This window comes from Apis florea, unplaced genomic scaffold, assembly GCF_048593485.1.
Source record: "Apis florea isolate Af1SG1 unplaced genomic scaffold, ASM4859348v1 contig_1914_pilon, whole genome shotgun sequence".
NCBI lineage: Eukaryota > Metazoa > Arthropoda > Insecta > Hymenoptera > Apidae > Apis > Apis florea.
Genome location: NW_028256504.1, coordinates 913,245 through 937,842, shown reverse-complemented (window position 1 = coordinate 937,842; position 24,598 = coordinate 913,245). Strand labels below are relative to the sequence as shown.

Here is a 24,598-nt window from a genome sequence, read left to right as displayed (position 1 = left end):
AAATTAAATATAAAGTATTATTGGTCACTGGATCAATTTATAATTCACTCTAATTAAGTTAGCAATGATTTCACTCACTGTTCACTTGTTGAGTTTCATTTGTTTGACTTGTTTCGATTTCTCCATTAGCGGTAGTATTGTTGGTTGTTTGCGAAACAACGGTAGTAGTCTTTAAAACTAGCGATTGATTTTGAGTTGAGATTTCCGAAGTTCGTGAAGTCACCTCCATTTTAAGTCCTGCAAGACGACTGTGAAGTTCTTCGGAAGACGTTGCATTTCTGAAAAGTGAACTGTTACTGCCAAGCAAATGGCAATACAAAACACATCGATTAGCACAAACGAAACAAACGTATATTTAAAGCCAGCTTGTTAAATTAAATCTATTTTTCTTTATTTATCTTTTCACTATATTTTATCACCATGATATAATTAATCGTAACAGGTAAGCAAAAGAAGCATGTGAAATAAAACAATAAAAAGCTAGGCATAACATATGCAACACGTTCACTTACAGCAAATGATCCTTCACGCTATCGATCGTTATATCTCCAATAGAGCTTAAGTCTTGACGATCATCTTCTGCGTTTACATCATTGGTACTTGCAGCTGGTTGCAAAGGTGATTCTTTCGGAGATTCTTCACCACCGGCTAAAATATATGTATTCAAGAATCGGGTACTAAAGGATTAGGAGCTTGATGATGTTAATTAGCATAAGAAATAGAATTTAGCTGCTAGCTTATTTGATAAATCACAAGTAATTGTAGCAAAGCAACATTTAAATATTTACATAGGTTACAAGATATGCAAAGCAATTACGCATTTAATATTATTTAGCATATTTAGATATTATCCTATGATAACGTTTAAGTTAATGATATCGCAACATATATTAAGTAGGATTTAAAAAAAAAACATTGACATAGTATACTCACTAGAACCCACCACACCATTCTCTGTAATCCTTTGCATTGTAGCTGGCTGACTTCCCTGAGTTGTTTCACCTTCCGTTTCAGGCGTGCCTTCAATTAATCCTTCCTCTTGAGTATCTTCGTTGTTAGTTTCAGGAAATGATCTGGCATTTGGTGGTAAATTTAATGCACAGTTTGCTTTCGTCACTTTACTAGCCGACAATGAAATTCGTTGGAGTTCCGAACTTGAATATAGATATAACGCTTCACCAGCTTTTGTGAATGTTAACGAGGAAATTCCGCTGAAAAAGAAAAACCAATAAAGATAATAATAATTTCAGAAGAAAAGATCTTTAAATCTTAAAGATTATCAATCATATTTACTTAATGTCTTCTTTCTTAATGGCAGCAGCATTAAGCTGCCTTCTCAATTCTGGAATACTGAGCACTAAACAATCTCCAAGATTGGTTAAACATAACAAACAAGTTTCTTCGTGTGTTCCCGCAGGTTCCATTGGGCATGTGAATTTTGCAAAACCTGTTTTTCTTACTCGTGAACCTTCATGTGCAGTAAGTTTGTATTTACAATATGGTTTTAAGGATGGAAGATTGAAGATTTTGAATTGCTCTTCGCTAGCAATTACAACTCTGTGTGGTGATGCCATATCAGGACCTGGACTCACGCCTTTTTCGGCTTCGAATGGTTCTGGTAACGGTACGCTGGATCCATCCAGAATTGTGATTGCAATTACAGGTGCTCTATGTTTTAATTGAATCTCTTTTCCTAATGTACAATTTACATCTTCTTCTGTTCTTCTAACGCCTGCAGGAATTGCTAACGTGAACACATAAACTGTACCGTTATTGGTACCCGCCCAAAGCGTAGGCGTTGTGTTTTGCACTGGAATGAAAAAATATATTGAAAAATATTTACAAATTATATATACTCAGATATATAATTAAATATACTTACTGCTTATAATATAACTTCTAGCAAAATATAAACATCGAACCATTGAGCCCAACGCATCATCCACAGGTCTTGCTTCTACTTGTCTTTCCACAGGTTTCAATTCTACTGGTGAAAGATCGCCACTTGGCGAAGAAGCAACACTAGGCCTTCCAAAATTACAAATCATTTATCATTTAATGTATTTAATATCGAATATAATTTATCCAATTTTAAAATATACTCACGTTTCTTTCTTCTTCTCCGATGTCGTATTCCTGGTTGGACTATTAGCATTTGTTCGTCGCTGTGATCTTCCTTTCCTTAATCTTCTGAAAGACTCTCTCAATGATTTCTTGAATGATTTTCTTCTAGAAATCGGTGTATCACTGGCTCCAGAAAGATCTAAAATAGCATGATAAAATGGAAAATATTTAACTTTTTTTATAAACATATTAATCGATATAAGAGACATAAATATATATAAATATATTTTATATATATATATATATACCATTTGGATTAAGTGTACATTTTACGTTTACAGCCTTTCCTCTTGTATAATCAAAAACAGCTAAACCATGAGCTGTGCCTGCTGCAAGTAATCCCCATTCACTGTGTATAGCCAATGCCGTAACCGCAGCTGGTGGATATAATTGAAGAAGACTTTGCGGTTGAAAGCCAACTGCGAAAGATATACTGGTTGTTCTCGCCGGGAGATGATCATGACCTTTCCAAACAAATCCATCACGATCGTTCACAATATTCATCGTGATAGCTTTGATCTCTTTGTTCACGGGTTCAGATGATATGGTAGCCGTAATTATGTGACCAGCTGTACCAGCAACCACCAACGTCGACGACAGAGGACAAAGTAATACTTTTTTCACTGCAAGTCTTGGATCGTCAGAATATGGATCAAAGGTTCCAACTTTTCTGAATGGTGGCCACTCGTCCTCATCATCCTCTGGTGGTTGTTCAAGAACATCCAGATGTTCACCGGTAAACAGAATGGACGTGTTATATTTATAAAGAGGTGTTAAAGCAACGTCAGACGCATTCCAGAATCTCACGGTGCCGTCTTCGTGACCGGTAAGTAACAATTCTCTGGTTTTTGGTTTATCATTTCCGGATTTTTGATTAAGAATAATTCCACCGTCTATAGGCCATGGTTTATCCGAGTATAGATGCTCTGTTTGTGCTTTTCCAGCTGCGATTATACTGTCCCACAATTCTTCAGGAACATTTGGGACATGTTGCGAACAAGTGACCTGTAAATATTAAATTAATAGTATTAAAACAAAAAATAAGTAAATAAAACAAATAGTACAATTATGTGCCACATGTTATAAAACAATATGATATTTACTGCACTTGCGTGGAGAGATACTAAATAAGGTAATGCCATCATTTTCCATTCAGGATTAGTCAAATCAATGGCCACTATCTCTTCTTCAGCCAATACTATAAGCGCTTCCGGACTAGCAGGAATATCTTTTCCATCCTCTTCCTTAGAAAATACAGTGAAGAAATCAATCACCTTTGATGTGAAATCAAAAACGACATGTTTTCCTTTAACCATAACAGTAATTGTATGACGATCGCCGTAACTCGCGCGTTGCATTCCACCCGAAAATAAGACCAGTTCTCTAAGCCTGTTTTTACAATGATTCATTATTTTGATATCGTACAATCAATCATAAGATAGGATAGAAAAAATAATTTAATGCGAACATCAGGTGAAATGTTCTTCTACTCACTCTCCAATTGGATAGACGAGAATTTTAGTGATAGCTTTACACGGAAACGGTCCATACAATGTAGTCGACTCCAGCATGCTATCGCTGCTATCGCTCCAAAATGCATAGGATCCATCGTTGTGGGAGGAAACGAAACGGGTCTCGGAGACCCAGTGGACAGATTCCAGCTGTTGCGTGGAGACGAATGTCTGCGTACGCGAAAACAAACCCATCAGCTGCACGTACACGTTCGCCAAAACCACCAAAGACACAAACAACAATCAGAACGAGCGGTACCATGTCACAATACGTGCTTAACCCATCGATACGTATTTATATTTAAATTTCTTACTCATTGACCGCATAAAAATTTATTTTTGATTTATAATAAACTCTCTTTTATGATTTCTTTATTTTTCAATTATTATTTCTTTAAACTTTAATACTTAATGATATATATGACACATATGACATATAAAACTAATATATAATGATATATATGATGTTGAAATGTATTGTATTGTGTGTATATATGGTGCATGTACGCGTGTATTTATTTATTTATAAAATTTCGATAATATTTTGAAATAGTCTATTTCACTTAAATGTAATTATTTTGAGCATTTCAGTAAATATTATTGAATAATAAATTTTGTTTAAAATTAATCTTGCAATGGTTAAGATTCTTCGAGCGCATTATTTGGGATCTTTCAGATTGATTCAGTAATTTTCAAATGTTATTTTATATGTATTTTTGCATAAAAAATTTGAATTAATATATATTTCGAAAAAATTATTTTTGAGATTGTACGATTAGATATTTAAAAAAAGGGAGGGGCGGGGGAAGCAATTATTTTATTAATTTTTAATTATTTTGCAATAATTAAATTGAATAGCAAGAGATTTCATAATCATTGCAGGATTAATCGACGGGGTATTACTCCATTTTACAAAGGACTTTTAAGTTAAATGCATTTTTATCCAACGATGGATTAAGCATTGCCCCGAAAATGTAGTAAGCAAGTGTGTTCGGACTGTTTTGTAAGCGTGTCATTACACATGCCACATTATAGCCTTGTACACATGGACATGTGACATAAAAAGATACAAGACAATAATACAAAGGCTCACCTGTTGGGCTCCAGGAGTCGCTTTGTTCCACAAAACCATTAAGCCACGATTGTAACCTATCAGAATATTGTCTGGATGACCTGGTTGTTCCGCTATCGCCTCGACTGCTCCTGGATTCTTCTTATAATCATCTGGGACGCTGTCATAACATCGATACGTCACGAACACATGAATTTAATTATATGCAAATATTTTATAACTGCAAATGGAATATGGACCTGAAGATTTACAGTCGTCCCTAATAGAAGTTACTTACTTTTAATATTTTTTATTTACGTTTTTTGTCGAGTATAAAAATGGATAGCGTGTAAAAGAAGAAAAACAATGCAATACGAAAAACAATGCAATAATAAAATTTTTTTCGTTTTTTTAATTTTTTTAACGAAACTTTTATCAACTTTTTAGAAAGTATTTATGAAATTTCTTTGATTAAAATAAGAACGATATAATTGATATTTATGAATTTAATATGATTGATATTTTTCTTTATCTATTAATAAATAAGTAAAAAAATCAAAAATAAAATTTTGCAAAAAAAAAAAAATTATATTAATATTATTTATAGATTTTTGATTTTGAATTAGATTACATTTATTCGCATTGTCGTGGATATGTTAAAGGTCCTTCCTTTTTAAATAATAGAGATAATTTTTTTTGCAATTATAAAACATTTGCTGTATTTTAATGATAACTTTTTTTTTATTCCATAATAAAATTTATGTGAAGATATACTATGTTGAATAAAAAATAGATAAAATATATATAATTTTGTTCAGGATAAATATTAAAAATGAAATGTTCGTATTTTTTTTTAATTAATGTTGATAATGTTGATAAATAAATCTATTATTTCATAATATCTTTATAATGTATCAAAATCTCTAACAATGTATCAAAATCGTAGGATATTCTGTAAATTTACGACTTCAATATTTTGAATTATTTATTTTCATCATTTTTAACAAAAAAAAAATATTAAAAAAAAACATGAATTATCCTTACTTTTGCATTACGACATCCTGGTAAATGATGTTGTCAGGCACCACAAATGTTTTCAGGTTTAAAAGATAAATGTTCCCGCCCTCCGTTCCCAGAAGCAAATGTTCGCCGCTCGACTCAAGACACATCGCCGATATTTTCTTCAATTTACCTTCCAACGAAAGCGATTTGGTTTCCACGACTGAACTCTCGTTGATCTCCCACAAATGAAGAGAGTTGTCGTCACAGAGAGAAACGACACGTCCCTGTTTCATCCATTGTAAATGTATCATTTATTCTATTACCATAAGTAACGCTTTTTTATAATATTTTTCTGTTATAAGTGAATTTAATATAATAGTACGGTAGTGCTTTCATAGGTGGCAGTTCGCTATCTCCACGCAAGAAAATGACTACATTCAGTCAATTGTATGATTCAAAATGTTCAGTTAGAGAATTGAAAATATAAAAGTTTAGACTTTAAAATTTAATTAAAATAATTTTGGTATTTTTTATAAAAATATATCTATTTATCATATTCGTATGATTTTTCCTGATAAATATAAAACAAAATACGAGGTAATTAAAATATTTCGTCTCTTTTTTTTTTCTTTGTTCTTGTTCTTTGTCCGACGAAAATATCGAGAAATATGTACATTCAAGAGAGTACACATTGTAAAAAAGTATTATAAATTAAGTTTTTTAAATAAATATAACTATAGATTACTGAAAAATATAAGTGTTATTTGGTATAAAGAAACAAATTTAAAAAGAAGAAAAAAGAATTTACTATTGACTAATCATTTAAGAGAATCATTTAAGAGAAATAGTAGAAATTATTATGACTACTTGTACATTTGAACGAATGAATGTCATTTCATAAATTGTTCTTTTTTATATTTTCCGTATATCGATGCAAAATTTTATAAAACTGATATTTCATAACGATTTTAAATGATAATACAGATAAGAAAAATAACGACTATATATATCGTATTGTAATCAATTTTCATGATTTCATCGTTTCTCACGAAACAAATCCCGCGTCCTTTTTTTCATCTATTCATATATTTAAATTTTTCACGTAATAAGGAAAACTCGAGGAAAAAGCAAGGTTAAGAAGGTTTAACTCGTGCTTCGTACTTTCACATGAAGTCGTAACGCTTAACGTGGTTTTTACATTTTCAAGTGTTATTAATGTGTACAATAATTTTATGTACACATTTTATGTACACATACACGTGAAATATCATTCTCTCAAAAAATTTTAATCCTATATGTTTCATTCGTTATACACATTTAGTTAAAATAATTTCTACAAAGTAATGGCAAAGTTAGGTTAGCATAGGTTAAGTTAGTTTTAAATTTTAAGAGATCATATATAAAAGAATATTTTAATATTTAAGTCCAGGTAAGTTTTAAGTTTCAATTTTATTTTGTATTATATTAATATAAACCGGAAATTATAAATAAATAAAATTTTCATGTAATGATACGATGAAATTTTCTAAAGTTGTATTCATTTACTTTTTTTTTATTTACAGTTAATCTAATTGCTTAGATGAAAAAAAGCAAAGAAGTACATCATATTTCAACGTTTTTAAATAATTATTGGAAGTTATAATTTTATACTTTTTAATGATATGAGATCATTCGATTTTCTTTATAAATAATGTGAACGTAATACGAATTTTATGAGAATCATAAGATAATCGGTATCGAATATTAAAAGTAACAAATAACATTTCGCAATGTTCTCTCATCGATTATCAAATAAAATATACCTAGAAAGGAAAGAAAAAGGAAAAAAAGCTCGTGAGGTGAGGTGATTATAATCGTACAGCTGCTATCTTATCGGTATTAGGATTCGTTTGAAAAATGATCGCGATAACGATAATTTCGTGACTCGTATCGAGCAACGTAAGCAAACTAGTACTTGGTTCGATTCAAAGATTGACATGCCACACCTATTTCTATATGTAAATATACATTTATAGATATATTTTATAGAAAGCGATATTTTGATTTTACTACTGCATTGAACGAATTTAATCCATTGAAAGCCCAAAGTTATATTGACATTTGTAACATTTCATTTGTAACTTTTTTTTGGCCAATATATATATGTATATAATGATATTCTTTTTCAAAAAATAACAAAGAATTTGTTTAAAGATTTCAAGAATCTCTTTATTTTTCTCATCATCTTTTGAAATATCTTTAAAAGCAATTTAAAGAATAATGGAATAATGAATATATAAAGATATAAAGATAATAAACATATAAAGATTCATTATTATTCAAAGAGAGAAGATAACAAAATAATTTTTTTTTAATTATATATTAATTTTCCCTCTTATTATTCTTCTCATATTTGTCTCAATATGATAATTGGTTCTCGAGTTTGTTCAGTACTTGCTATCAAAATTCTTAATAAGTGATAGGATGATTGACTTATTGTTTTCGATCACGTTCACATCTTTAATTTGTTATAATATTTGTTGTAATATTTTGTATAGATAAATGATTGATTATTATAATAAGAATATTATAGGCAAAATTAATAATTTAAGTAATAAAGTAAAGATAAAAACAGAAAGAAAAATTTAAAATAATTGAAACTTTTTAAATAAAAAAAACTATAAAATATAAAATAACAAACCAAAATCAAGAAAAAGATTTGTATTTTACTTAGTAAGTCTAGTTAAATTTATTTTAGTTCATTGGCACAAACATTCAAGGATATTTTTGTTAATTTTTAATTTCATTCTTAATATTTAAAAAATAAAATCTAAAATACAATTTCTTTATTTTTGATTGTCATCTTAAATATATTATAAAAAAAAAAACAAATATATTGAGAATAATCATCATTGAGAAGAATACATTTAAAAAACTGGCAAATTTAAATTTCTAAAATAAAATTCATTTCTAATTTTTATTAAAAAGCTCTTCAATATGTTATTTGCTCTGTAAATAAATAATGAAAATTTCTAAAGATAAAAATGAAATAAAAATTGATTGAAAAAAAATCTTTATATAAGATGTAAAGATTATTTCTATCATAATATTATATCTATGTTTTCTATTTTTATATCTAATAAATCAATAAAAGTTAATAAAATCATTTTTACATCTAATAAAATCATAAAAGAAATATAATAAAGAAAAATATAATCTTAATCAGTCAATTATTTATCTAAGTTTTAAAAATTAACACTAAAACCAAATTATTTATAATATAAATACACGCAAATGCAAAATTGAACTAGTTCTAAATAAAAACCATATTTCATAATTTTACAATAAAATCAATCTTTATATCAACTTTTCATTTTTAGTAATTGCAAAAGTAAAAATTTAATTAATAACAAAATTATTTATAATATAATAAATTAATAATAAGAAACTTATATTTCCATTTTTTTTTCTATGATATGAACTTAAATAAAAAATAGTTCATGTAATACATTTGGCGGCAATAGATTTTTTTTGATCTCTTAAACAGTCGATATCAATTCTAAGATTATTTTTTAAAATTTATCTTCTTTCTAAAATTATATTCTAATATAATTTTTCTTAACACATTTTCGTATAGAAAGCAACATGGGTCAGGATCAGTCAACCATGGCACGATCGATCGATCCGAAAGTCATCCGAAAGTTAAAAAAAATTATTTTAACGCATCTATTAGAAATATATTAACATATTCCATCAATGATTAAAATAAATAAAGAATTTCACAATGAAATTTTCCTAACGTCGAGACTGGTGTTTAAAAGGAAGGAAACAGGAAAATGAAACCCTCCACGGTATATATATGCTCTCGACCTTTATGGAGGGAGTGACAATGGTGTTCGTGTATTATTTATTCATGTACACGCGTGCATAAGCGCGTTGCGCGTGTCGCACACAGTTATGCAACTCAGCAAGGACTGTATACAACGAACAGAGTGTCGCGTTACACAGTGTAACGCGTGTGACTTTTAAAAACAACCATAACTTCACACCTCCGACTGTCTCTCTTTTTGATTACAATGTACCTAATGTATGACGTACACACGAGATATTACTATCGCGCACTGGGTATTAAACCATTCCTTGAATACGATTCTCTTTTCCTTTTTTTCTTTCGTGTTACCTTCATAAGATAAATACCGATTTGTTAGAATGAAAACAAAGTTTCGCTAATCTTTTGATGATGTAATGAAATTAAAAAAGAATTCAAAACGAGCAACTTAGTTTTAATTACCTTACGTTTGATAATTTCGTTAGATGTAGATTAGGAAAAAGTATATTTGGATAATTGATACAAGATTTTTATATAAGAATTTTTACGAAGCAATATCCGTACGATAAGTGCATTAAATGCTTCTTAATTATACTGAACTTCGTTTGTGCCGAAGAGGATAAAATGACGTTCGAATGAATGTATTAGAAGTAATTGTTCTAACAAAAATTCTGAACCTAATTTACTTTGAAAGTAGGGAAAATGTCTGGAATTTCCTATTAGTAAATAATTTCTTCATAAAGTTTGGAAACTATTAGCGCGGTCATTAAGAAACTCGAACTAGCATGCGATACGTCAGCTTTGGTTTCAAAGTAAATATAACTTGCATATTTTTTATACAATTTACGCGAATTGAAATTCCACGTGAATGATTTATTTATATTTTATTCAATAACATTCAATATTTTCCCTATTTAATATTTCAGAATCGTAAAATGTATTAAAATCAATATTAAATAATAATATTAGATAAAAATATGAACAACTTAACAAACTTAATAAAATAATGTATAAAATAGTACACTTTAGGATATATTTTATTAATAAGTTCGAAACCCAATTCTCGTGAATAGGATAACGTTTTTTTTTCTAGGAATTGACGAGCATAGTTCTATTAAATAAGAAAATAGATATAACTAGAGAAAGTGAAATAGATCGAACAAAAACAACTTAAAGAAATTGTGTCATCATATGAAAAAGAATCGAGCAATAAAGAAAATTTCAATTTTCTATAATTTTGATGTTTTATGTATTTATTATTATATCTTATTATTGTAATTATATAATATATGAAGATAATATTTAAATTCATTATCGGACTAATTTAATTAATAATTAATTACCATTATCAACAGTGACTTATTAGTAATTTGATTACTAATAAAATTAATTCGATTTACGTCATTTTTGAATTTATTTTAATCGAAAGAATCTTATCAATTCAATTGATTTTATAATAAGACAAAAATTATAGAAAGTGAAATTTTTTTATCGATTTATTTATTTTTTTTTTTGTTACAATATTCCTTTAAAGTATATATATCTATCTTACTTGTTCTTGTTGTATCTAGTTTTTTCTCGTTTAGTGAAAACCACTAAATAAATGGTGATTTTAGTGAAATTTGAGCAAGCACTTATTGTGTATATATATATATATATATATATATATATATTTATATATATAATAATAGAATGACGCTTACCTCGTTGGGCAGAGCGACGATCTTCGTGACAGCATTCTCTCCACTTTCGATAGTGTGTTGTCCATAGAATTCCACACCTGGCCTACCGAATCTATAATCTCTTCGGTCAAGGAAAATAGGAAAAACTAAATAGAGAAAAAGTATATAAATAACTCTTATTGCAAATATAGATCAAGAGATCTTCGTTTCTATCCAGAGATAAACACTGCTTTTGTTTTAAAAATGGCCGATTTAATATACTGAGAGAAACGATTGTACTCGATCCGAGTAATGTATGTATACAGATCTTCCGTATTCTCTTCCGATTCTTCGATACTCATCGTGCAATAGTTGCAGTGCAGTTTGAATAATTTCTTAAATCATCGAATCAAAGGGACAAAAGCGAATTCCAAACTAGAGACAAAAAAAACTTTTTGAAGGAATTTTATAAATAATTCATTAAATCGTTTGTATCAATTGCCCAGCTAATATCAATTGCAAATAAAATTACCTTCGAGATACGATAAAAACATTTATCATCCGTCTTGCGAAATGATAATGATCATCTACCGATTATGTAGCCGTTCGAACATCGTGTAATGAAACAACCAGCATATTGAAAATCAAATCTTTTGGTTTTCATCATTTGAATTTTTCAAATTTTATTTGTTAGATTGTTAGAAGGAATAAAATGATTTCTTACGTTTTCAAGCAATTTTGTTTTAAAACATTTTTATATAAATATGTAAATTATTATTGATGTTATAACAATGTTATAATATAGAAACATTGAAATATAATTATATAAATAGATAAATATTTATTTGAACAAATAATAAAATATGTACTCTATTATTTTTAATTATCAAGTATATATTAAAAGTAAGATAGTATAAAATATGTTCATAAATACATGTCATTTGTTTTTAAATATAAATTTATTAATTTTTTAACTAATATTTGAATTTTCTATTTTTTAAATTTAATAATTTACTACATCATTTCATAATTTTTCAAAAAATTATTTTTACATTTGTAAATATAAATATTAAAAGCAATTTAAAACTAAAATTAACTTATATTAATTTTTGATTCCATAATTATTGAAAAAAATTTTAAGTATTTATGTAATATCCTTTTTGTACAATAATTCCTTTTTTCTCATCTATTTGAAAATCTTGTAAAAATTTGAAAAAATCAAAATATTTATAGCATATTTATTATGTTTTATTATGTTTTTATTTAATTCATCTAATGATCTATTTATTGCTCACTTATTATATATATTAATACTAAATTATTTTTTTATTCTTTAATAATTTTACACATTATTGTTATTGTTACGAATGAACTAATATAAATTTATATAAATTCATATTAAAACGTCATTAAAATATATTATAACATATTATTTATAATACAAATTCAACTAGTATCAATATCATATTAAAATCAATATATATATATTTTAATCTTGAAATATATATTTATAAGTATTCGATGTTTTATAAACAGAAATCTATATAATAAAATTCCCAATAAAAGTTTTAATTCTTTTAATATTGTGAAACGAACTATTCCAGGTCTACCGAATCAATAATCGACCTGGCATAAAACTGGGTAACAAAGTAATAAAAATACGTATTCAACATGTCCACACGTTGGTTAATTTCTAAATATTTCCTCGATAATGAATCTTTTAAAGATCTCAAAATTGTTTTGCATAACTTCGACATGTTTCTGGAATGATTTAAAGTCTTTTGCGGTACGTCAACTATACATTAAAAGGAACAGTTACAGAGTTGCGTGTGTTACAAGGATAAAGCTCAAACAAAAGAAGAGGACAAAAATTTGTGATTCCTGGAAAATGACACGATAGAATCTCTGCTCGATTGATTAAACTTTCAAATATACCACCATCGATTTTCCTTCCAATGTAAAATACGATGTAATTTTTTTTTGTTCATTTTCAATAAATTCATCTTTATGATACGTTTGATGCTAAGTAACCAATGTTCGGCGAACAATGAACATAAAATGAAGAACAGAAGAAATAAAGTATATCAAACGTCTTGTTTATAAAATCGGAATCTGTGTCTATACCAATGATGGGTATTTCAAGCAAAAAGTGGAATGAAATAATATTTGAAAACGTATATTTATAGAAAATATAAAAATTAAAAATATTAAAAAATATAAAATTATTCATTGAAATAAAGATCGTTTTTATTATGAAAAATATAATATAATATAATATAGATGTGTTCACGAACAAAAATCGAATTGCTTTCATTCGTGATCAATGTCGTTTATGATTTATACTTATCATCAAATATGGGCGTGATATAATATGAAATTTCACATTTTGAATTACATTACTTTCGAGTTCTACTGCAATATACTTATAATCTATAATCATCCTATTATTTCTAATTTCGATTGGTATCTATCTTCAATCTATACTCCTTCGCAAATTATACACTTGCACGTAATATTTTAACGCTTTCGAACTCTCATCTTTCCATTATAAAAACAAAGAAAAATATAAGCGAACCTACTCGAGATTCGATCCTAAAGTTTCTTATATAATTTATCAATTAATAATATACATTTTGTTTTTACAATCTTTACATTAAGTAGAATAATGAAACGAATATAATTCGTAAGATATATTGTAAAACTATATTTTTTTCATTATAATATTTGCTGTTGTTTTGTAAAAGAATACAATAGTACTGGCAACTTGTAAATATCATTAATTAGCTCAATTGCTATTGGAATTCTATGCCTATCACTTTATTTTATTCAATTTGAACATTACCTAACCTAAAATTCATCTTTAAATGTTCAAATGTAATTTACACTTCGAAAGATCAAATATTATAGAATCATAAGTTCACGTTTCCTGCATGCATCCAATCCTATTTCTCGAACGAGGAAAAATGTAAAAGAATCTACTTGAAGCTAATAAAGATTCAATTCCGGGATTTTAGAATTTAAGATTCTATGCGATTTCTATGTACTAAAGCGCCCTCTTAATTCTACATCGTTTATACCAATCTTTTCTTGAGAAAAACATCATAGCCTCAAACTTTCAACCTCAAAGATTTTGATGTCTTGTCTAGTATGATAATTATTTAAATTCTGAAAAAATATAACTATATATAACTATAAAATATTGTTTTTTTCTAAATAAAATATTCTAATCTAATATTTTTTTATGTTTAAGAGATATTGAAATATTTAAAGTTTTGTGCATTCGTTAATTTTGAAAATTAGAAATTTTTATAAATTTATAAAAATCTGATGAATTAGATATATAATTTAATTCCTTTTTTTTTAAAAAAGAAAAAAAAATTCCTCCTACACGTTACATTCCACGTTAAAGTGGTTTGCGTTATAATCGAAACATTTCGGTTACTTTATATTCCTATGCATGACTTCTTAACACTTCGATACTTTCACACGCAACGTCACAAAGAATATAATTCTCAAGTTCGATTTCGTCATTCAATAAGTATACCCTTTAGAATTCAACGAACATAATTTTCTCGCGAAAACTAGATGTCACTGTAAGATAATGTATTTTCCCTCGTTCTATATACTATGGGTTTCTCAAAAAGAAAAAAAAAAAAAAAAAAAAGGTCACGAGAATATATTTTCTGAATGAAAAATATGATTATATAAAAGCTGAGACGTGAATCGAGGAATAGCTTTATCGAGATTGCAAAATATTGAGTATCCTATATCTAAAATTAGTAACTACAGTGGAGAGAAAGAGTAGCAGAAGAAACTAGCTTCAATCACGTGCCCGTTTCCCTACGGTCAATGGCTGTCGAAGGCTTTCGACTATTTATCGATGGATACGAACGTCATCGCGCATCGACTATACCTTGTGACCGAATTATTAATTATTAATCGAGAAAAAAAGATTGAAACAGAAGAGAAAATAAAGAAAAAAGTAGAAAGTAGAAGTTAATAGGAAACAAAAGGAAGAACGAGAGTAAAAAGGATACACCTTTATGGCGCCGGATGCCGTGCCAATGATCATCAACCGCAAACTCGGATCCCATGCGAGGGCTGTGGGCTTATTTGGGAATCCATGTTGCACCGTCTGCAAACAACAGGAAATGATTGTTATTAGTCAGAGTAATTACAACTATTAACGGAATCAATGGTAATAAAATATCAATGTATAATTATTAACCTATACTTGAGTATTCTGAATAGGTTAGAATCTCTCTTTAACCAATCCTTTCGCTATGCTATATACTATCTAAATAAAGAAACTACTTTAAATATAAAAATCGAAGCAATTTTTATTCATAAAAAAATAAATAAAAAAATATTTAAATAAATGATTAATTATAGTAAAATAAGTAATTGTAAATAAATTTTCAAATCGTGAATTTTTAGTTTTTTTATTTTTATAGTTAATTTTTATGTAGTTATTAACTACAATTAAACTATTCAAAATCGTTTCTTCTAAAATCTTAATTTTAGATTACTTATGCCATTGCCACAGCAAATATCCATATAAATAAAAATCTAATTTTTACTTTATAGCTTTACGTATGCTTTCAGCGTTATAATTATTTAATATTCTTTCGGAGCGAAATGATTAATATTTTTTGTATTCAAATCATTTAGATAGAATGTTTTTTTATTTATTAACCAGTTATTCAACATTTCTTATTCGATATAGTGAATGAGATAGTGAATGAGTAACATTTCATACAATTTATACTGTTCATTATCTTAATTATCCTAGTATCTAATGAATAATTCTCGCACTTATGTGTTGAAACAATTTTAAATAGAACAAGAACTGATGCTGTCATCAATTTATGAAATTAAATCTACAATCTCTTCACCTTAATCCTCGAATTGCAAACGGCGAAGTTATCGTGTGTACGACAGACGTCGAGTCACTTTTGACCCAGAATACATAATTTCTGTTATTTCGATCATAAAATAAATTTTTACACGAGGCAAGTATTATTTATTTTATTTACTTTTCTATAAAATAAAAAAAAATATTGAATAATAATACAGTGTTAATTTATAATTCTTATAAATTTAGAAAAATATATTTTTCTATTTATATAAATAAATTCTATATTTTATTTATAAAACTAAATATATTTTAAAAGTTAGAAACAAATATCCATATGAATATACATAAAAATATCTTTAAGCTTTTCTGAAAGCTTTTCATTTAATGTGTTAAATGACATCATAGTACCCGATTCATAAATTGCTTTGGTCATTTCGTTTGACCATTCTTTATAATAATTGTATATTGTCTGCCTTAATCAGCGAACTATTTATACGAGAAAGTGGCTAAAAATAGTCGCTATCTGCGCTGTTGTATACACGCGTGCTCGGAGGCAAAAGTTTGATCCTCGATAAATATCAATTTATTCGTAAAATTCGTATGTAAGCAGAATATATTAAAATCTTGCATTGTCTGTAAGTAGAATATAAAATCAAAATTCAAATGACTATCGTAAACGAGAAATTCTTCTAAGATGAAAATGTTAAATCAATGATTAATTCGATATTCAATTTCCATTTTAATCTCACGATTAATTAGTCATCAATTTCTCAAGGATTAGATTTTAATTAATAATCTTCTATCTACTTTACTCGAGTTCCATCTACTTGCCTTAACCACTTTTATTACATAGTATAAAGTCGATATAACCACATGTTGAATTCACAAATACAGTATTTATCCATCATGTGCTCGTATATACATTAAGAAGTCATCCCCACCACTGGAGAGAGAACCCATTCTTGGACCCATTCAATGAAGCGAATAATTTCACACTGAACCAAACACGTACAACATTTTAATATTTCTACAAAAGAAGATAAATGTTTGAATTGATAAAGTTTAAATAAATAAACAAAATTATTAAAATAATTAATTTGCTTAAATCTTTTTTTTCTCTCTTTACTTTCAACAATGACTATTAATATTAAAACTATATTATGTTGTTATTTTGCAGATCAATCAGAGTAATGAATTAGAATAAGGACATGCAATAAACAAAAATGTTATATGTAACAAATTTATAAAGTAAATATCAATTTTATCTCGTATACAAAGAAACTAGATAAAAACTATTTGTTGTTAATAATGAAATATGTTTTCGCGCAGCAAGTCATCAGGATTATGCCTTGATGATGTGTAACAAAAATGATGATAACAGAGAAGGCAGAAATATAAGAGAAGTGAAATAGTATACAGGACATCTCAGTTGAAGGAGGTCACCTAAATATTCTCTTCGTTTAATAAGAGAAATTTTTAAAGCACAATTTGAATGATTTAAAAAGAAAAATATATTTTTCTTTTTTTTTTTTCATATGTATAAAATTATGAAAATCTTAAAAGCTAAATGAACGATAAAATTGCAAGTGATAATATGAATTTATCATATTATTTGGAGATGTTCAAAATGTTTATACATGTATTTAATGTATTTTCTAATTTACTGTTTGATATTTTATGAAAATATGTGAAATATGTGTTTTATTTTTTAATTTAAAATATAAAAAAGAATAAAAATACTTTTATAATATTTAATTTGAAAAATTTCATTACTAAAGTCGTTATTATACTTAAATGATATTACAAATATTTCTATATTAGCAATATTTAAAAAATTTTTGTCTTTGTTAAATAAATTATAAATCACAACAAATATCATCATATTAAATAAATAAAAATTTATATTATAATAATTACTGAACTTAATTATGTTTTTAAAATAAATAAAAATTAGGAAACACTTCTAATTCATTGTGAAGCGAAGATGAATATATTAATAACAATATTTCTTTCAATGAATAAAAATGATTTTTATTTAAAAAAAGAAAAAGATAAATGCGTGTACATGAAAAGATGTACCGTTGTACACAAAATGATTTCCTGCAACTGACTATCGCGTTGAAGTAGTCTTGAGAGTAAAATATTTGAGAAATATAATTACTATAATTAAAATAAAAGATATATAGCTAATGTTAATCAATCTGCACATTAGCATCACCATAAATCCTAAAAAAAAAATTTATTTTTATGTTTAAATTTCTTTTAAAATAAAATTTAATTTATATTAAATTTATTGCATCATAACAAAACAAAATATTTTAACATATGATATATTAATATAAAAAAAAATTTATTATTATTATTATATCTATTATATTACTAAAAAAGAAAAAAAATAATTATTATAGAGATAATAATTGTAATAAAAAAAAAAGTCAATTATCTTTTGAGCGATATGAGAAATTCATCTGTAACGCTCAATACAAATTCATTCCGTTTAAACGGTTAAAATGAAAAATATAAAAAAAATGTGAACTGTAACGTGGCAATTAAATAGAACACGAGACAAACTTAATTAAGAGAAACAACGATGCTTGGGTTAACGATCGTGTCCTTTTCCGCGACTCGTTTTCAATGTAATTAACGCTAATTATGCATGACAATCATTCCCGACTTTCTCGATATAACTTCTACAATGACATCAATTCCGCAGGCACCAATTTTCGACCGAGAAGCGTACCGATTACTCATCGATGAGTCAGATTTCGTAAATTCCCGTTAATCGAGCGGTTTTATCGATTGATGGTACAGAAGTGCTTATCTCCTTCTTACTTTGTAAACTGAATCACAAGAAATTTTTTTTTACGTTCAGAAATTAAAACATTTCTGTATTACACTTTGTGTAACAATATACATCCTATATTCGCAGAGGGCGAAACATTTGAAATTAATCTCTTAAACGTCTTTGTTATTCTCGATAAGATTTTCTTATCGAGGTTCGTATAATTTGTTTATATTTCCGAAGGACGAAAAATGAAAATTATGTTCTTCCTTATCAATACATTCTTCTAATAAGAATACGACTAATGATTAATATATCAAAGAGAGATTAACATAATAGTGAAACCTTGAAAAACCGATTCTCTAATGCTTCTATTTCGTAACTATAAAACTAATGTAATTGAGATATCTTTATCTTTCTAAATAATGATTGGGATGTGTGTTACAACGAAAAATACATTTGTTAAATTGAAATATAAAATAAATTTAACTACGTCAAAATATTGAAAATGTTCGGAAATAATAATAGATTGCTAAAAATTTAAAGGATGCCGAGATCTTTTTTTTTTTTTTTACCTAAACTGAAACATTCTTGGTAGGTTCAATAACAGTATAGTCCTTAAGATTTAAGATTACCCTTATGTCATTTGACGCGTGTTTTTACAACACGATTAGAGAAACGGCCATGGAGAGAGTGAGATCTTGACTCATTGTCATTGTAATTTCCATGAAAAAAGATGCCATACTTTTCATTTTTAGGAGACCGTATACTGAAAGAATTAAAGTAAGATGATACGAAAGCATAAGCCGATACAAGAATAACAAAGGATTCTCTGGTAATCTTTAATCTGGCTTAAACTCAATTTTAACCTAACTTCTACGGAATTAAATTTATTCACTATAGCCTAAAAATTAATTTCACACAAAAAATAAATTCTTTATTTTTTCAATATTTTTTACATGTTACTAGCACATACTGCATTAGTATAATTACATTTTTGTATTATTGTTAATGAATTGTTAATATTTTTAATATTGAAAACTTGGTATTATAATTTTTCCTTTTTCATAATAAAGAAATAATATTATTTTTTTATTTTCTTTCTAGTAAAAAAATTAAAAAATTGCCGTATCTTACAATAAATAATAGAAGAATAAATTTTAACTATGTAATTATTAAAATCCATAATAATAAATGTAATAATATTTGATTGTCATCGAATACTGTATTACAAGATTAATTTGAGGTTAAGATTCTACAATACGCTACAACTTTTTCTTAATTCATTATTTCAATTTTAGATCGATCAATATAATAATAATGCAATTAATATTTTTATAAATTATTATATGATAAAATTTTATCGTAAACTTTGAAATAGTATTTCATATTGAATAGATTTATAAACATCTATTGCTGCATGATAGACAATTATACATATATATATATATATTGCACTATTATTTAAAAATTATATTCCAATTGTAACTATATTTTAATTTTCTAATTTTATTATTAATTCATGCTAGATATTAATAATGATTTTACTTACAACAATAGATTTTTTACGAAAAAATTTTTTGAAGTTAAAGAATTATAACCTAACTTTCTGTTAACTTTCTTGAATTTATAAAATATCTGCAACATCAAAATTTATGAAGATTTTTATGTTTTCATAAATTTCACATATATATTATTGTCACGTGGAAACAAATTTTCACGAGACACGTACATTCACGTGCATTCATGAAATCGTAAACATTCGTCGATCCTCATCACGCATCCATTGCTCAGGTTACTCATTCCGACGAGTGCACACACATGTCTATCACGTACATAATCATACTACTTCAATATCCTATACATTTACATTTATTTAGTTATATATATTAAAAAATACTTTAATTTTTATACAATTCAAAAATAATAATAAAATAATATTAAATAATAATATCAAATGAATCGAATGAATAAAATGTTTATATATTTAGAATAAAGCACTTAATATTTTTTTATACTATAAATAATAATATAATTAATATGAAGTATTTTTTTAATTTGAATTAATAATTTAATGAATGTGTGAGAATGTGAAGCATATATTTTTTATCAAAAAAAAAAAAAAAAAAAAGTTTATTTTTCAAATTAATTTATTTTTTCATTTACATTTATTTATTTATTTTCTATGATAAATAATAATAGAAAAAATAATATTTGAAATAATTGATTCAAATTTAAGATTATTTGTAATACAAATATTAATTTAATAAGTTCATTTGTTAAATTTTAAAATAAATATGCAAATATTATTCTACTTTAACAAAATTACTATATTATAATAACATGAATATAGCTAATTCTATGGATAGATATATAAAAGAGTATAAAATTAATTTTAATGAATCTAACCTCGACTGAAATTATCTTTTTATTAAATTTATTTTCATAAATTTTTAAATTTTGTAATATTATCTAATATTATCTAATATTAGATGATATGTAATTGCAAAACTTTTACAGTTCATTTTGATAAGAGAAATATTCGATTAAGTACAATGCTCTAATTTTATTCCTAAAAATATTAAAGTTATTATTGGATCGATAATTCGATGTGACATTTCTTTAATATGCCTCATGTTGGTATTATAAGTACATCATTTTCTAGAATGTTCAATATATATTCCAGAATGTATTTGTTTTATATTTATAAAAAATAAACATTTTAAAAAATTAATTATTAATATTTTAACATAATGTATTATAATCATATCTTAGCAAATAGAAATATTTTTTATATTTTCTATGATTAAAATTACTAAATATAAAATAATAATTTGAATGAAATAATATATATTTATGTAATCATCATTTTGTCTTATTAATTTATTATTAAAATCTTCGAAATAATCCGCGTGTTGCAAGTCCATAACTCAACCAGCTTAGTCTGTCTAACGGTACATTCATGCTTATATATTAAAACCGAACATGAAAAGGGCTAAGCATTTTATCACGCGTTTGTTTGCACAGAAAACCGATAATATCTTCCGTCATATCTTTCTTTTTTTTTTTCTAGGAAAAATATGTAGAATTATCGAAAGAATCGATTTTGAAGATCAAACATTATGTCCGAAATAATTTGGAAAGGAATTATTAAAGTGTAATCAATCTTTTTCATTTTAACACAATTTTTTTTACTTTTAAAACATTATGATATATTGTATTATATTATATCATCTAAAAAAAGTTTTTTTTTTATCTTTTTTAAAAATATTCATTATAATTTCTAAAGATTCCAAGGTTATCCTTCTTTTTTTTGTAAATCCCACACCTTTTTCCGATAAACACTCCAATACGGAACAGTGATGTAATCTAAATTAACTATTATTTCGTATTTCGATCGTTCCAAATTATATTGAAGACATCAAGTTTGCGTAAATGTGACCGCTTTAATTAAGGCAACAAGCACCCTCCATGCTGAGGGCTTTCTACTTTTTTCAACTCGTACATCTTACCGCGCAAAGTGTGCTACTTTTGTCTGTAATTGCTTAACCTACAGATTAACCTACATTTCCTATTTCATTTTCTGACCGAACGAAAGTAACGTTATACATATCAAATGAAATGGTCCTATTGTGAATTCATATACTTCCCGTGGTATACGAAAAACAAGAGAATGAATGAAACATGGGATAAGTATACAATTTCAATTGTAACGGTCTAAGGGATTCACGAAGTATCGAAGAAAAATCGTCCTTCATCACAGATCGATCAGAACCGGCACGACCTGATTGCACTCACGTCTATTTTCGCAATCCGTGTCGTCAAACTTCGAATCCAGCAGGCAGAGAATTAAACCGCGATAAGGTTTCGCGACAGTGCACCCGATGGCTGGCGACGATGACAGCCAACCGAGACAGAACCGCTAAAGAAACGCACCACACACACCATACACGACCACAATAATCCTGACTCTCTTGCACCGTGTCTCGGCCACTGGTCGTCTTCTAGACTTTCGGTATCGATTACGTTCGGGTATCGACCTGTTGATTCCGCACTGTTCATTCTTAAAATACGCTGTATCATGTTCTTGGATGAAGGCAATTTTAGAATCTTAATATTTCATCGTATGAAAGCAGCTTAAAAAATAGTCTAGATGTATATTGACGTTGATTAAATACATCTCGCTTCTTTTAAATCAATAGAAAATAACGATTTTTGTTTGAACAAGATCGGCTCGAAAACGAAAAAAACAAAAAAATTTTTTAAATATTCATTTAATATTACAAAAAGTATTTATTATATTTGTTATTCATAAATGTCAGTAATCTATGAAAATGGCAAATCTTAGAATTTTATTTTAAGTTACGTTGTAATTTGATAGATAGGAATTAAAGTCGAATTCATTCATATTTTTTTGTCGAAAATAAATTTGGAACAAGTTTTTTTAGATATCAATTATATCTATGAATTATATCATGGTATATTTATGAATCTCCTTGAGTCGCGATATTCACTATCTTTTTATTTTTTTTTCTTTTTTTTTTTTTTTTTAAGACAAGATTTATCTGTAAAACGATCGGGAAGCTTACGCGTAAAAAGAGCTTGTATTCTGTAAAACGTATCGTATGTCAACATCGTGATATCACGAAACACGAGATTACTATCTGACGTGGTAACAGAATAAACTTTCAATTGCAAGCTTGTTGACTTATAAACAATGAACGTGTAAATAAAACAGAAAGAAATGAAGGATCGCTTTGGTTTAAAAACCGATAGCTGTCTGATAAGGTTAACCTTCTGACGTTTATCAAATGATTCGATTAGTATTTTTTTCAATTAAAATATTAAAAATTTATATATATATGAGAAAATTGATTTATAATGTTCTTTTAAAAATTTGAAATAATTGAATGAAAGAACCAAATTTAATTTTAAGAGCTATACTTTAAATATAAAATTGAAAAAACGAATTTGTCTCAATATACTCTCACTTTCCTCTGAAAAAACGGTAAAAAATAGCTTCTCCGTAATGCATCGAAATTATTCGCTTATTATTATTGGCTTTCCATTTCCATGAAAACTCCAGCACATGGATATCTAAATATATATAACATGGATATTTATCCATGGTAATATTGTTTTGTCATAAAAGTGAAGCTAATCTATTTCATTAATCTCAACATCTAGAGAAAAAAATACAATAGCAACCGCTTAACAATTTTTACCCGCTTAATTGCAAATCCATATCCCCACCAGTTCTTAGAACTGGCTTCACACTACGTTCATATCGGCGATGAAGCATTCGGCTACATAGAGTAGTACTCGTTTAGCTGCAACAGCTTCTGGATCTTTTTTATAAGGAATTGAATATGCTAAATAATTTATTGTTATATTCCATTCTAACTTCCACATTATTGAGATTTGAATAAGCTGGAAAAAGAAATTTCTATACTACATTTTTCCAAATAGTTGCAACTATAAAGTCTGGAGCTGTTGCAGTTAAGCGAACACTATTGTAATGTTTTATAGAAGCAGGCGAGTAGAAGAAAGTGTCGGCACATTTCGCCGGCCGGATATAGATGAAACTTTTAATCAAGACTCACTTTTCGAAAGGCAAAAAGATCCTTTTGTAGTTTCTGTCGCTCGGCCGTAGGTTGTTGGCCCTTCCCTCTGATAAACTTCAACATCTCTGTCGGCGTTGTCTCTTCCTCGAGCGGTGCGACATGTCTTTTGCCGTCGCGTCGGCTTTCCACCAATCATATGTTTCGGTTACATTCGACTATGCTCGGCCGAAATCGTCT

At 27.1% G+C, this 24,598-nt stretch overlaps 1 protein-coding gene and 3 long non-coding RNA genes across 13 annotated transcripts in view; 2 read left to right on the top strand and 2 right to left on the bottom strand.

The window, feature by feature from the left end:
* l(2)gl (LLGL domain-containing protein l(2)gl) overlaps positions 1 to 24,598 on the bottom strand; it is a 27,890-nt gene extending 3,292 nt beyond the window's left edge. Inside the window, exons 1-14 of one of the 9 annotated variants that reach the window (XM_086914383.1) lie at positions 24,401 to 24,598; positions 15,195 to 15,292; positions 11,200 to 11,290; positions 5,731 to 5,972; positions 4,729 to 4,867; positions 3,619 to 3,806; positions 3,228 to 3,513; positions 2,373 to 3,129; positions 2,107 to 2,263; positions 1,883 to 2,028; positions 1,294 to 1,810; positions 934 to 1,211; positions 513 to 648; positions 79 to 296 (exon numbers count right to left, since the gene is read on the bottom strand). In XM_086914383.1, coding sequence (XP_086770509.1) covers positions 79 to 296; positions 513 to 648; positions 934 to 1,211; positions 1,294 to 1,810; positions 1,883 to 2,028; positions 2,107 to 2,263; positions 2,373 to 3,129; positions 3,228 to 3,513; positions 3,619 to 3,806; positions 4,729 to 4,867; positions 5,731 to 5,972; positions 11,200 to 11,290; positions 15,195 to 15,292; positions 24,401 to 24,484 — 3,337 coding nt within the window. In that variant the 5' untranslated portion in view covers positions 24,485 to 24,598. Of the gene's footprint in view, positions 1 to 78; positions 297 to 512; positions 649 to 933; positions 1,212 to 1,293; positions 1,811 to 1,882; positions 2,029 to 2,106; positions 2,264 to 2,372; positions 3,130 to 3,227; positions 3,514 to 3,618; positions 3,834 to 4,728; positions 4,868 to 5,730; positions 5,973 to 11,199; positions 11,291 to 15,194; positions 15,293 to 24,400 lie in introns of all 9 variants that reach the window. The other 8 variants (XM_086914388.1, XM_086914356.1, XM_086914380.1 and 5 more) reach the window with 8 other exon arrangements.
* Positions 6,321 to 9,939, top strand: LOC147658589 (uncharacterized). The gene is made up of 3 exons (XR_015294199.1): positions 6,321 to 7,117; positions 7,251 to 7,526; positions 9,305 to 9,939. It is a non-coding gene; the product is annotated as an uncharacterized LOC147658589 (long non-coding RNA).
* Positions 14,778 to 17,770, top strand: LOC105735462 (uncharacterized). Its single transcript, XR_015294195.1, has 4 exons — positions 14,778 to 15,355; positions 15,999 to 16,169; positions 17,193 to 17,263; positions 17,345 to 17,770. It is a non-coding gene; the product is annotated as an uncharacterized LOC105735462 (long non-coding RNA).
* LOC147658588 (uncharacterized) lies at positions 15,824 to 20,715 on the bottom strand. 2 transcript variants are annotated; one of them, XR_015294202.1, is made up of 4 exons: positions 20,530 to 20,598; positions 20,350 to 20,435; positions 16,847 to 17,042; positions 15,824 to 16,648 (listed from the first exon to the last, which is right to left on the bottom strand). It is a non-coding gene; the product is annotated as an uncharacterized LOC147658588 (long non-coding RNA). The 2 variants fall into 2 exon arrangements; XR_015294201.1 differs by having other exon boundaries at positions 20,350 to 20,715.